This window comes from Oratosquilla oratoria, chromosome 9 (assembly GCF_046742065.1).
Source record: "Oratosquilla oratoria isolate Oo_2021 chromosome 9, ASM4674206v1, whole genome shotgun sequence".
NCBI lineage: Eukaryota > Metazoa > Arthropoda > Malacostraca > Stomatopoda > Squillidae > Oratosquilla > Oratosquilla oratoria.
This window is the reverse complement of record NC_134785.1, coordinates 78,429,670-78,442,253: the sequence shown is the minus strand read 5'-3', so window position 1 is coordinate 78,442,253 and position 12,584 is coordinate 78,429,670. Positions and strand designations below refer to the sequence as shown.

The 12,584-nt window shown below is 41.6% G+C and overlaps 2 protein-coding genes across 7 annotated transcripts in view; one reads left to right on the top strand and one right to left on the bottom strand.

Moving 5' to 3' along the window:
- Positions 1 to 12,584, top strand: part of LOC143028632 (ATP-binding cassette sub-family C member 5-like) — a 328,912-nt gene that overhangs the window by 261,070 nt on the left and 55,258 nt on the right. For all 6 annotated transcript variants that reach the window (XM_076191041.1, XM_076191039.1, XM_076191038.1 and 3 more), the window contains one exon: positions 435 to 619. In XM_076191041.1, coding sequence (XP_076047156.1) covers positions 435 to 619 — 185 coding nt within the window. The remainder of the gene's footprint in view (positions 1 to 434; positions 620 to 12,584) is intronic.
- Positions 1 to 12,584, bottom strand: part of LOC143028633 (uncharacterized) — a 40,136-nt gene that overhangs the window by 6,121 nt on the left and 21,431 nt on the right. The gene's annotated exons all lie outside the window — the stretch shown is intronic.

Below are 12,584 nucleotides of genomic sequence, written 5' to 3'. Positions count from 1 at the left end.
TGAATGGAGAATGGTTGTATATGGATGATGTCGTGATGCATGAGGTGGAATGGGGGGAGTGAGGTAGTATGTGTGAGCAAAATTTGACGCAGCCCAAAGGGATTTCTTCCCGTCTTCTCCTTTTATGCATGGGCGGACTGAGAGGGGGAGTCGCCGATTTAATGAAGCGGCTTTGCTGTGGATGCGCTGTGTCTTGCAACACTGCCTCTGACCCAGGGCAGTGGACAAGGTGCAGGGATGACCCGTCATCCAGGATGTGCTAAGATAAGAGGGAGGGTGGCGGGGTGTGGAGTGTATTCGGGGATGGAATGATTTTATGCCTTTTCCTTTTTTGGCTACCTCCCTTGTAAGGGGGAAAAAGCCTTGGTATATGTATGTATTATTATTATTATTTTTTTATTTATTATTATTTTTTTTCCATGTTTCCTGATTAGGTCAGTTGATGACAGAAGAGAAGCTGGAGAAGGGCAACATCCCAATGTCTGTGTATAAGTCATACATCCATGCTGCTGGAGGCTATATCATTGCATCCCTTGTCATTCTCACATTTGCTGCTAATGTGGGTTCAACTACATTCAGTTCATGGTGGCTGTCCTACTGGTTAAGTGCTGGTGGTGGGGTAAGTAATATTACATTGTTTTAGTTGTAAATTTAGATGTGTGCAGTTGTAATTGGATCACTCAATCAAGTCATTACCCAAGGTTTTTCTTGTAGAAAACCAATGGCTCCTCTGTACCTGGCTACCAAACTGGCTTACAATTTCATCCACACCAGGGCTGCTTCACTTACACAGCAACCCCCCTTCCCCATCCCCTCATGTAGAAAATAGAGAAAACAGGGAGAATTCCCTTTGGACTGTGTCAAAGTATCATCCATATACAACTATTCTCTATTCACCCCTATCCCCTTTCTTCTCCCTTCCTTGCTCTAAGCCCCTATCACCCTATCCATCCATCTCATCCTTTGTCATTCCCTCAAGTTCACTCCATCCACTTCTGCTTTCCACACCTCTTTTGTAAAACTTTTTTTCACTCATTCATTCTATGTGTCCAAATCATCCCAATACTCTTTCATCAGTTATGTCAGCCAGCTCCCTCTCCACCCCTGCTCTCTTCCTCACCTCATTTCTCAATCTATCCAATACTGTAATCCCCTATCATACTTTTCAGATACTTCATCTCAAATACATTTAAACTTCTTTCTACATACATACATACATATACCAAGGCTTCTTCCCCCTTACAAGGGAGGTAGAAAAAAGGAAAATCTTAAAATCATTCCCACCCATTCCATCCCTGAATACACTCCACACCCCTCCACCCTCCCTCTTATCTTAGCACATCCTGGATGATGGCTCATCCCTGCACCTTGTCCACTGCCCTGGGTCAGAAGCAGTGTTGCAAGACACAGCGCATCCACAGTAAGGCCGCTTCATTAAATCGGCGACCCCCCCTCTCCGTCCCCCCATGCATAAAAGGAGAAGACGGGGAGAAATCCCTTTGGACTGCGTCAAATTTTGCTCACACATACTACCTCACTCCCCCCATCCCCCCGCCCATTCCACCTCATGTATCACAACATCATCCATATACAACCATTCTCCATTCGCCTCTGTCTTCTGTCCTCTCCCATCCTTCCTCAACAGACATTCCCCTCTTCCCTAAAGCCCCCTTCACCCCATCCATCCACCTCATCCTAGGACGTCCCCTCATGTTCACTCCCTCTACATCTGCCTTCCATACCTCTTTTACTAGTCTTTCTTCACTCATTCTTTCCATGTGTCCAAACCATCCTAATACTCTTTCATCAACCCTATCTCCCAACTCCCTTTCCACACCTGTTCTTCTCCTCACCTCCTCATTTCTCACTCTATCTAGCCTAGTAACCCCCACCATACTTCTCAGACACCTCATCTCAAACACATTCAAACTCCTTCTCTCTTCCTCTCTTTATGTTCCATGTTTCTCCCCCATACAGTGCTGTTGGCACAATCACTCCTTCATACAGTCTCCTCTTAGCATCCATTTCCAAATGTCTATTCCTCATTACACTTTTTAATCCACCAAGGCATTTACTCGCTTCTCTCAATCTACATTCTACCTCCACCTTCACTCCACCTTTTCCTGCCACATTTGCACCCAAGTATCTAAAACTATCCAATTCCTCCAGTCACACACTCTTAACCCCTACCATACGGTGCCGCACACGTAGGCGTCTTGAGCAAGTGGATTCGCGACGCTGCCATATCGGCGTCTTGATTATATTTATTGTAGTCGCCCCTGCGTTTTTACATTCTCCCTTATATGCCCTTAATCCCATTCTCTGTGGTTTTCAAAATTCACAGGTGAAAGAGAGAACGATCGATATAAGCGGTGACTATATTTTATGATGTGAGTATTATTACGACACGTCGTACGGCGGGCATTGGCTGCTGCCCGCGAGATTTAAGTCCCGTAGTGAAGTGGTTAATGCTCACTTCCAGTCTACTGCCACTTTCACCCCTTGTACATCTCATCACCTTACTTTTACCCACATTTATCTTTAGCTTTCTTCTATCACACACTCTCCCAAACTCTGTCACCAACTTCCTCAATCCCTCCTCTGATCCTGCCACAAGCGCAGTGTCGTCTGCAAACAACAGCTGGCTCACCTCCCACTTTTCTCCATTTTGTTTAACCATCTCCAATCCCTGACCCACTACCCTTGCATTTACCTCTTGCACTACCCCATCCATGTATAAGTTGAACAGCCAGGGTGACATAATGCATCCTTGACGAAGTCCCACCTTTACCTCGAACCACTCACTCTCTATATTTCCAATCCTGACACAAGCTCTACTACTCTCATAAAAACTCTTGACAGCTCCTAGAAGCTTTCCTCCTATCCCATAAATCCGCAAAACCTCCCATAGTGCCTTTCTGTCTACCCTGTCCTAAGCCTTTTCCAGATCCATAAAGGCCCAAAAAACATCCTTCCCCTTTCCTATAGCTTTGTCACCTATTTGTCTTACCACAAAGATCTGATCTACACAACCTCTACCCGTCCTAAATCCACACTGTTCCTCACCAATTACTCCCTCTATTCCTCTCCTAATCCTCTCAATCAAGATCCTCCCATAAGCCTTCCCAACTACACTTAACAAGCTAATCCCTCTGAAACTACTACATTCACACTTGTCCCCTTTTCCCTTGTAAAGTGGAACTATACAGGCACTCCTCCAGTCCTCCGGCACTCTACCCTCTCTCCAGCACTCTACCCTCTCTCCAGCAAGCATTAAATAACCTCACCAGCCAGTCCACCATCACTGTATCTCCTTTTTTTAGACATTCTGCATGGCATCCATCCAGACCAGGTGCCTTACCTGCTTTCATCATCTTAACCACTTCACACCGGAACTTAAATCTCGCGGGCAGCAGCCAATGCCAGCCGTACGACGTGTCGTAATAATACTCGCATCATAAAATATAGTCACCGCTTATATCGATCGTTCTCTCTTTCACCCGCGAATTTTGAAAACCACAGAGAATGGGATTCAGGGCACATTTGGGAGAATGTTAAAACACAGGGGTGACTACAATAAATATAATCAAGACGCCGATATGGCAGCGTCGCGAATCCACTTGCTCCTTGTGATGCCTACGTGTGCGGCACCGTATGGAAGGGGTTAACAACTGCTTTCACTTCATCCTTCCTTATTTCTCCTCCATTTTCCTCACTCATCACGGTCATTTTCTTAGCATTTCCCACTAAGAAATGCAGCTATCTTTCCCTCCCTATCTTCCTTCACATTTAGCAACTGCCTAAAATATTCTGCCCATCTTTCCCTTACTGCCCTCTCTTCCATTATCATCTCTCCATCTGCACCTTTTACCTTTTCTTCTCTACTTGATTCGCCTCCTCTTCCTCTTAATTTCTTTTCAAAACATCTTTTTATTACTTTCAACATTTTCTGTCATACTCTTACCCCATTTCACATCTGCTCTCCTCTTTACCTCCTTTACCTTTTGCTTTACTTCTCTTTTCTTTGTACCTCTCATATGACTCCCTCATCCCATTTTGTAACCAATCTGTGAAAGCTCACTTCTTCTCTTCTACAACCTTCTTTGTTTCCTCATCCCATCATTCACTACCCTTCCTTCTATTTCCTCCTGTCCTTCTTTCTGCCTCTTTTAAATTTCAAATCTCCACCCCATATATTATCATACCCCTTCATATAATTTCTTTGTATCCATTCCCAGATGCCCATTTCTCATGATACTTTTCAATCCCCCCAAGACATTTATTTGCTTCTCCCAATCGATAGTTTACCTCCACTTCTCAGTTTCCTGCTATATGTGACCCCAAATACTTAAAACTGTCCATTTCCTTTCAGCCTCTCTCTAGACTTACTTCATTCTGTCATCTCCCATTCCCAAAGGCTTTTTCCCCCTTACAAGGGAGGTAACCAAAAAACAAAGGCATAAAAACCATTCCCACTCATTCCATCCCTAATACACGCCACTCCCCTCCACCCTCTGCCCTCCCTCCTATCTTGGCACCCCCTGGATGACAGGTCATCCCTGCATCTTGTCCACTGCCCTGGGTCAGAAGCAGTGACTTAGGACACAGCACATCCACAGCAAGGCTGCTTCATTAATTCAGTGACACCCCTCCCCCCCCCTCCGTCTCCTCATGCTGAAAAGATGGGGAGAAATCACTTCGGGCTGCGTCAAATTTTTCTCGTACATACTACCTCACCCCCTATCCATTCCACCTCATGCATCACATCATCCATATACAACCATTCTCCATTCGCCCGTCTTCTGTCCTCTCCCGTCCTTCCTCAACAGACATTCCCCTCTTCCACAAAGCTCCTTTCACCCCATATATCCATCTCATTCTAGGTTGCCTCCTCATGTTCGCTCCCTCCACATCTGCCTTCCATACCTCTTTTACTAGTTTTTCTTCACTTATTCTTTCCATGTGTCCAAACAATCCCAATACTCTTTCATCCACCCTATCTACCAACTCCCTTACCACCCCTGTTCTCCTCCTCACTTCCTCATTTCTCATTCTATCCAGCCTAGGAACCCCCATCCTACTTCTCAGACACCTCATCTCAAACACATTCAAACTCCTCTCTTCCTCTCTTATGTTCCATATTTCTGCCCCATACAGTGCTGTTGGCACAATCACTCCTTCATACAATCTCCTCTTAGCCTCCATTCCCAAATGTCTATTCCTCATTACACTTTTTAATCCACCAAAGCATTTACTCGCTTCTCTCAATCTACATTCTACCTCCACCTTCACTCCACCTTTCCCTGCCACATTCACACCCAAGTATCTAAAACTATCCACTTCCTCCAGTCGCTCTCCCTTAATGCTCATTTCCAGTCTACTGCCACTTTCACCCCTTGTACATCTCATCACCTTACTTTTACCCACATTTATCTTCAGCTTTCTTCTATCACACACATTCCCAAACTCTATCACTAACTTCCTCAATCCCTCCTCAGATCATGCTACAAGTGCAGTGTTGTCCGCAAACAACAGCTGGCTCACCTCCCACTTTTCTCCATTTTGTTTAACCATCTCCAATCCCTGACCCACCACCCTTGCATTTACCTCTCACACTACCCCATCCATGTACAAGTTGAACAGCCAGGGTGACATAACACATCCCAGACGAAGTCCCACCTTTACCTCAAACCACTCACTCTCTCCATTTCTAATCTTGACACATGCTCTACTACTCTCATAAAAACATCTGACAACTAAAAGCTTTCCTCCTATCCCTTATCTGCAAAACCTCCAATAGTGCCTTCCTGTCTACCCTGTCATAAGCCTTTTCCAGATCCAGAAAAGCCCAAAAATATCCTTACCTTTTCCTATAGCTTTCTCACATATCTGCCTTACCACAAAATTCTGATCTACACAACCTCTACCTGTCCTAAATCCACACTGTTCCTCACCAATTACTCCCTCTGTTCATTTCCTAATCCTCTCAATCAAGATCCTCCCATAAGCCTTCCCAACTACACTTAATAAGTTAATCCCTCTGAAACTACTACACTCACACTTATACCCTTTTCCCTTGTAGAGTGGAACTATACAGGCACTCCTCCAGTCCTCTTGCACTGTACCCTCTCTCCAACAAACATTACATAACCTCACCAGCCAGTCCACCATCACTGTACCTCCATTTTTCAGACATTCTGCATGGCATCCATCCAGACCAGGTGCCTTACCTGCTTTCATCATCTTAACAAGTGCCTTCACTTCATCGTTCCTTATTTCTCCTCCATTTTCCTCACTCATCACGGTAATTTTCTTAGCACTTCCCACTGCAACTACCTATCCCTCCCTCTCCTCCTTCACATTTAGCAACTCCCTAAAATACTCTGCCCATCTTCCTCTTACTGTCTGCTCTTCCATTGTCATCTCTCCATACCTTTTACCTTTTCTTCTCTACTTGGATTCGCCTCCTCTTCCTCTCTTAATTTCTTTCCAAAACATCTTTTTATTACTTTCAAAATTTCCTGTCATACTCTTACCCCATTTCACATCTGCTCTCCTCTTTGCCTTCTTTACCTTTTGCTTTACTTCTCTTTTCTTTTCTTTGTACCTCTCATATGACTCCCATGTCCTATTTTGTAACCAATCTGTGAAAGCTCACTTCTTCTCTTCTACAACCTTCTTTGTTTCCTCATCCCACCACTCACTTCCCTTCCTTTTATTTCCTCCTATCCTTCTTGTTCCACACACCATCTTTGCACACTTTGTGACTCCCTCCTTGAACCATCCCCATTCCTCCTCCACCCCTAGTTCTACTCTATACTTCACTCCCAACCACTCCTCTCTCAGCTTGTTCTTATATGCCTTCTCTCTTCCTTCTCATTTAAAGAGTTCACCCTAAACACCTCCCTACCTTTTGTCCTTTTCCTCTTTCTCCATCAATTCTCCACTCTCAACTTACCTTCGACCAAAAAATGATCTAATATTCCTCCACTCTCTCCCCTTAGAACATGTACATCCTTAACTCTTCCTATTATACTCCTATCTATCACTACATAGTCCATTAATGCTCTGTCTACCACCCTTCCATCCAGCACCCTCTTCCATGTGTACTTAAGCTTGACTTTCTTCCGAAACACTGTATTTGCTATCATCAACTCTCTAGACACATCTCCACCATCAACTCTCCACTATGATTCTTTCCTGGAACTCCACATTTCCCAACCACTCCATCAATTGGTTCATTTCCTACCCTAGCATTAAGGTCTCCCAATACTACTACATTGACGTTTCTCCCGAATCCCTCTATGCACTCATTTAGATCTATCCAAAAAGCCTCCCTTTCTTGTACACTCTTCTCACTACCAGGCCCATACGCACTTACAAAAACCCACATCTCCTTTCCCAGTTTCACCTTCATCCACATTAACCTTGAAGAAACCTCCTTCCACTCCACTACACATTTACCTATCTCTTCACTTACTAGTATAGCCACCCCTTCTCTCCCTTGTCCTCTATTCACTCCTGAGAACCTCCCATCTACACTCCCAAACTCACACTTGCCCTTCCCTCTCATCTTAGTTTCACTAAAAGCCAACACATCCACCTTTCTTCTCACAAACATACTGCCTATCTCTTACCCTTTACTCTCATCTGTACCACATCCACGCACATTAAAAGACCCAAACCTTAGGGTGCTTGTTGGAAAACTCCTAGACCCTCTTATGCCTTTACTTTTTCTAGGAATACCCCCTGTGGGGCTCCAGGGAGAAGGATGCCTAGTCCCAATCCCCGTCCCGTTTTTCTTGCCTCCTACGATCCAAGTGGGAATACTTGGTGGCAGCATTCTTTTCCTTTCACCTCATTTACCTTCAGTTTTCTCCTATCACATACCTTCCCAAACTCCTTCACTAACTGCCTTAATACCTCCTCAGGCCACCAAAAGTGCATTGTTGTCTGCAAACAATAACTGTCTCCAATCATCTCCCACTTCTCTCCACAATCTCCAACCATCTCCCACTTCTCCCCACTATCTCTCCAATTGCCTGTCCATTACCCTCACATTTACCTACCGCACCACCCCATCCATATAACATTGAACAGCCATGGGAACATGACACAGCCCTGATGCTGCCTCACCTTTACTTCAAACCACTTGCTGTCTCCATTTCCACTTCTAACACAGGCTCTACTACTCTCGTAAACTCTTGACAGCCCTTAACAGCTTTTCCTCAATCCCATATATCTGCATGACCTCCCACAGTGCCTTCCTGTCTACTCCATCATAAGCCTATCAAATGACAAATGACAAAACAAATTCAAGTGAACTAGGGAGATGCCAATAGAAAGGCAATTGAGCTCTGTGGAATGTCTGTTGGAACTGATATGATACATAGTAATTTGTAACATTATACTCAATTAATAGTGGGGAAATTAAAAGCAAAATGTACTAAAATAAAGTTAATATTTCTATTGTCTTTTTTGTACAATCAAATGTTATTGTCAAACTTTTATATTACATTTAGGGGTGCTTCCAGTACATTTAAACCTAGGCTGCACCACAAACTTTTAAACTGTCTTAACCTCTTCAATACAAGTCAAATTCTTGCAGGCAGCATTAGCTGCCTGACATACAATGATGCATCACAATATTCGCATTATAAAATATAAAGTTACAGCTGAATTGCTCATTCTCCTTCACTCTGAATATTAATAACCACAGAAAATACGATCAGGCCAGTTCCCAGAATATGGGGGTCACTCAGCTACAACTACAAAATAAATATAATCAAAACATCAATGCCATCATCCTCATATACCCACTCACTCCTCATGACGCCCACATAGGCGTCATCATATCGAAGGGGTTAAGTTACATGTTAGCTGTGAGTTCAGGTATTTATGTGGAGAGTTGAATGTTTTGTTTAAGTAGTTCATTAAGAGAATACCCAATAACCTACAATCTTTTGCCAAAACCCTACTGAGGGGAAGCACAGAAAATGTTTTTTTTAGTTTTTCCAAAATATTTCTAGCCAAATTATATGTGCATGCTATATGTCAATATGTTTTCTTTGGCAGGAAATACAATAGCTGGTGCATCCTGAGACAGTGCTCTTTCAATGACTATGTTCTCATGATAGTCCTGAGTTGCCTTTCACTAATAATCTGTATTTTTGTCCACATCTTTCCTCTTAGGACCCTATCAAAAGCTTTTTATAATTGTAGAAAACATGCTTATCAATTTAATGTTCCTTCTGCTTTCTCCTTTTTTTGTCCATCAGCCATTTCTTTCCTTTTTCAGTTTGCTCACTGCTACCATTCCATTTGTTTTCTTTCATATTCTGTAAGCAGGTCTTCAGACCAGTTGTATTCTTCCTGTAATTTTTCCTCAGTCTTTGTTTAGGTTTCTTCTGAATTCTTTTTTTTAAGTCTGTCTTTTCCATTTATGTGTATTTTTAGTTTGCTCTATACTGGTGTATGGTCTAAATCAAGATAAGATGGGAAATATATTTCCTCCTTTCCAGAGGCAAAGAAGGAAAAAGATTTAGGGATTTTAATTAAGGTTGATCTGTCACCAGAAAGTCATATACAGAGAATAACAGGAGTGGTTTATAGATTGCTAAAGAATATAAGAATGGCACTTCATTACATGGATGAGGACAAGAAAAAATTAGTTGTAAGTGATTTGTCCCAGACTAGAATGTACAGCAGTGGTGTCCCAACATCATAAGAAAGATAAAAAAATATTCATAAGAAATAAAATAATACAAAGGGCAGCAGCCATGGTGTTCCCAAGACGTAAGAGGGAAGACAAAAAGTTGGAACTTTCCTCATTGGAATAGTGAACTACTGTTATTAATTCACCTGTATATGCAAAAATTTTTGTGTTGTGCTTTGTTTTTAGGTTAGGAGTATCATGTTAAATAGCTTTAGTGATTTTTTTTTTTTTTTTTTTTTTTTTTTTTTTTTTTGGAGCACTCGTATGTTTAGTCTTCCCAGAGGCAAAGAAGGAAAAATATTTAGGGATTTTAATCAAGGTTGATCTGTCACCAGAAAGTCGAATACAGAGAATAACAGGAGTGGTTTATAGATTGCTAAAGAATATAAAAATGGCACTTCATTACATGGATGAGGACAAGAAAAAATTAGTAGAAAGTGATTTGTCCCAGACTAGAATGTACAGCAGTGGTGTCCCAACATCATAAGAAAGATAAAAAAAATATTCATAAGAAATAGAATAATACAAAGGGCAGCAGCCATGGTGTTCCCAAGACATAAGAGGGAAGACAAAAAGTTGGAACTTTCCTCATTGGAATAGTGAACTACTGTTATTAATTTACCTGTATATGTGAAAAATTTTGTGTTGTGCTTTGTTTTTAGGTTAGGAGTATCATGTTAAATAGTTTTGGTGAAGGTTTTTCTTGGAGCACTCGTATGTTTAGTCTTTATGTCCTTAATAGGTGGTTGTTCTAAGATTATATTCTGCATTCTTTACCAGCTAAGAAACATGTCAACTATTTCACGTCACTGGTGTGCCTTTCAGTTTCTAGGACATTTTTTTATGACAGAATTTGTAGTCATGGACATGTTCATTATGTAAGTACATTTACAATATACCTTTTTCACATTTTTCTCATGTTTAGATATTTCACATTTTTCACATTTTCCACCCATATTTTGGTATTAAATTGATCCCAGCAATTCACTGAAGTCTGAAAGTTATTCTGTGGTTCCAAATAAACTATTTTCAAAGTATGGAGCATACTTTTTTGGGGAAAGGAATATAATTACTGGTGAAGTGTAATTTCATGATAAATGACAATAATGTGAAACTATGATTAACAGCTTAAAACTCCTTTTAAATATTTCATCTCTTAACTAATGTCATAAGAAAGAGAGAATATACAAAAAAGGTGACAGAAGCGACCCAGGTAATTATAGACCAGTTAGCTTAACATGTGTCATATGCAAGTTATTGGAATCAATAATTAGGAAAAGGATTCTGGAACATCTCAAGGGCAATAAGCTGATTAGTAACAAACAGTATGGATTTGTGGAGGGGCGTTCGATGGTACTACAAATGATCATGGTCTTGGACAGATGGACTCAGATTTTAGATGAAGGAGGAGCTGTCGATGTTGCATACTGCGATTTCATGAAGGCCTTCGACACTGTCCCCCACAGAAGGCTAGTTGAGAAGATCAAGAGTTATAACATCAGAGGAAACATTTTGTCATGGATAGCAGACTTTCTCAATGATAGAAAACAAAGAGTGATTGTCAATGGAGTTGAGTCAGAATGGAAGGACGTGGTCAGCGGTGTACCTCAGGGATCTGTGTTGGGTCCGCTACTGTTTGTTTTATATATTAATGACTTGCCAGATTCTGTAATCGACAGCGAATTATTCTTGTATGCAGACGACACCAAAGTATTCAGGAGGATTCATGAAAGCCAGGACTGTGAGAAATTGCAAGAAGATCTCATGAGGATGAGAAGCTGGTCAGAGAAGTGGGTGATGAGATTTCATCCCAAGAAGTGCAGTGTGATGAGAATTGGGAAATCAAATGTGGACAATAGGATATATTCTATGGAAGAAGAATTGACGAGAATCAAAGTAGAGAAGGATCTGGGAGTTGTAATTGATGACGAGCTAAAGTTCACAGCACACTTGGCTGAGAAAATCAATAAGGCAAATAGATTAGTTGGGCTAATAAGAAGAACTTTCGTAACATTGAACGAGACCATATTCAAGTCATTATACACTGCACTAGTCCGACCACATTTGGAATACGCTAATCAGGTATGGTGTCCATATAAGAAAAAGGACATTGAGGCTGTGGAAGCAGTTCAAAGAAGAGCAACAAAGTTGGTCCCTAGCCTGAAGGATTTGCCTTACCCTGAATGATTGAGGAAATTAGACCTTCCTACACTATCATACCGTAGATCAAGAGGGGACATGATAGAAACCTTTAAAATTGTGAACAATTTATATGATAGTGAAGTGAGCAGGGGATTATTTATTGAACTTGCCGGTTCAGTGACTCAAGATTGGACATCAGGAAATTCACTTTCTGCAGTCGTGTTGTGAACAACTGGAATAGTCTTCCTGATCATGTTGTGAATGCAAATTCAGTTGTGAGTTTTGAAAAGAGATTGGATAGTGTATGGAAACATCAAGATCAAATATTCGATTACACAGCTCAAATAAATAACAAACACCTAGACCACAGTGACCACTAGACCCCAGATGACCTAAGTTTTAGTCATTTAGAGCCGGAGTCACAGGCTTAATAGCCTCTTCCGGGACCCTTCTATGTCTATGTCTATGTCTATTATCTCTGAATTGTGTTCTTAATTATATTTCTTCTGTTCTTCACAGTGGTTAAAGGGGGAATACTAAGAGTATAACAAAGAATTTTGAGTGAATTGTTTGCTGATTTAATGGTAACCACAATGGTTTTGAATGGGGCAGAGATGTGGAATAGAGAGGTAGAGAGGAAAAGTTTTAATGTGTATTGAGGTATTGGCTGCATGTTATTGTGGCAAAGTAGCATGCAGTTGATACTTTAGGGGGCGTCACTACGGAC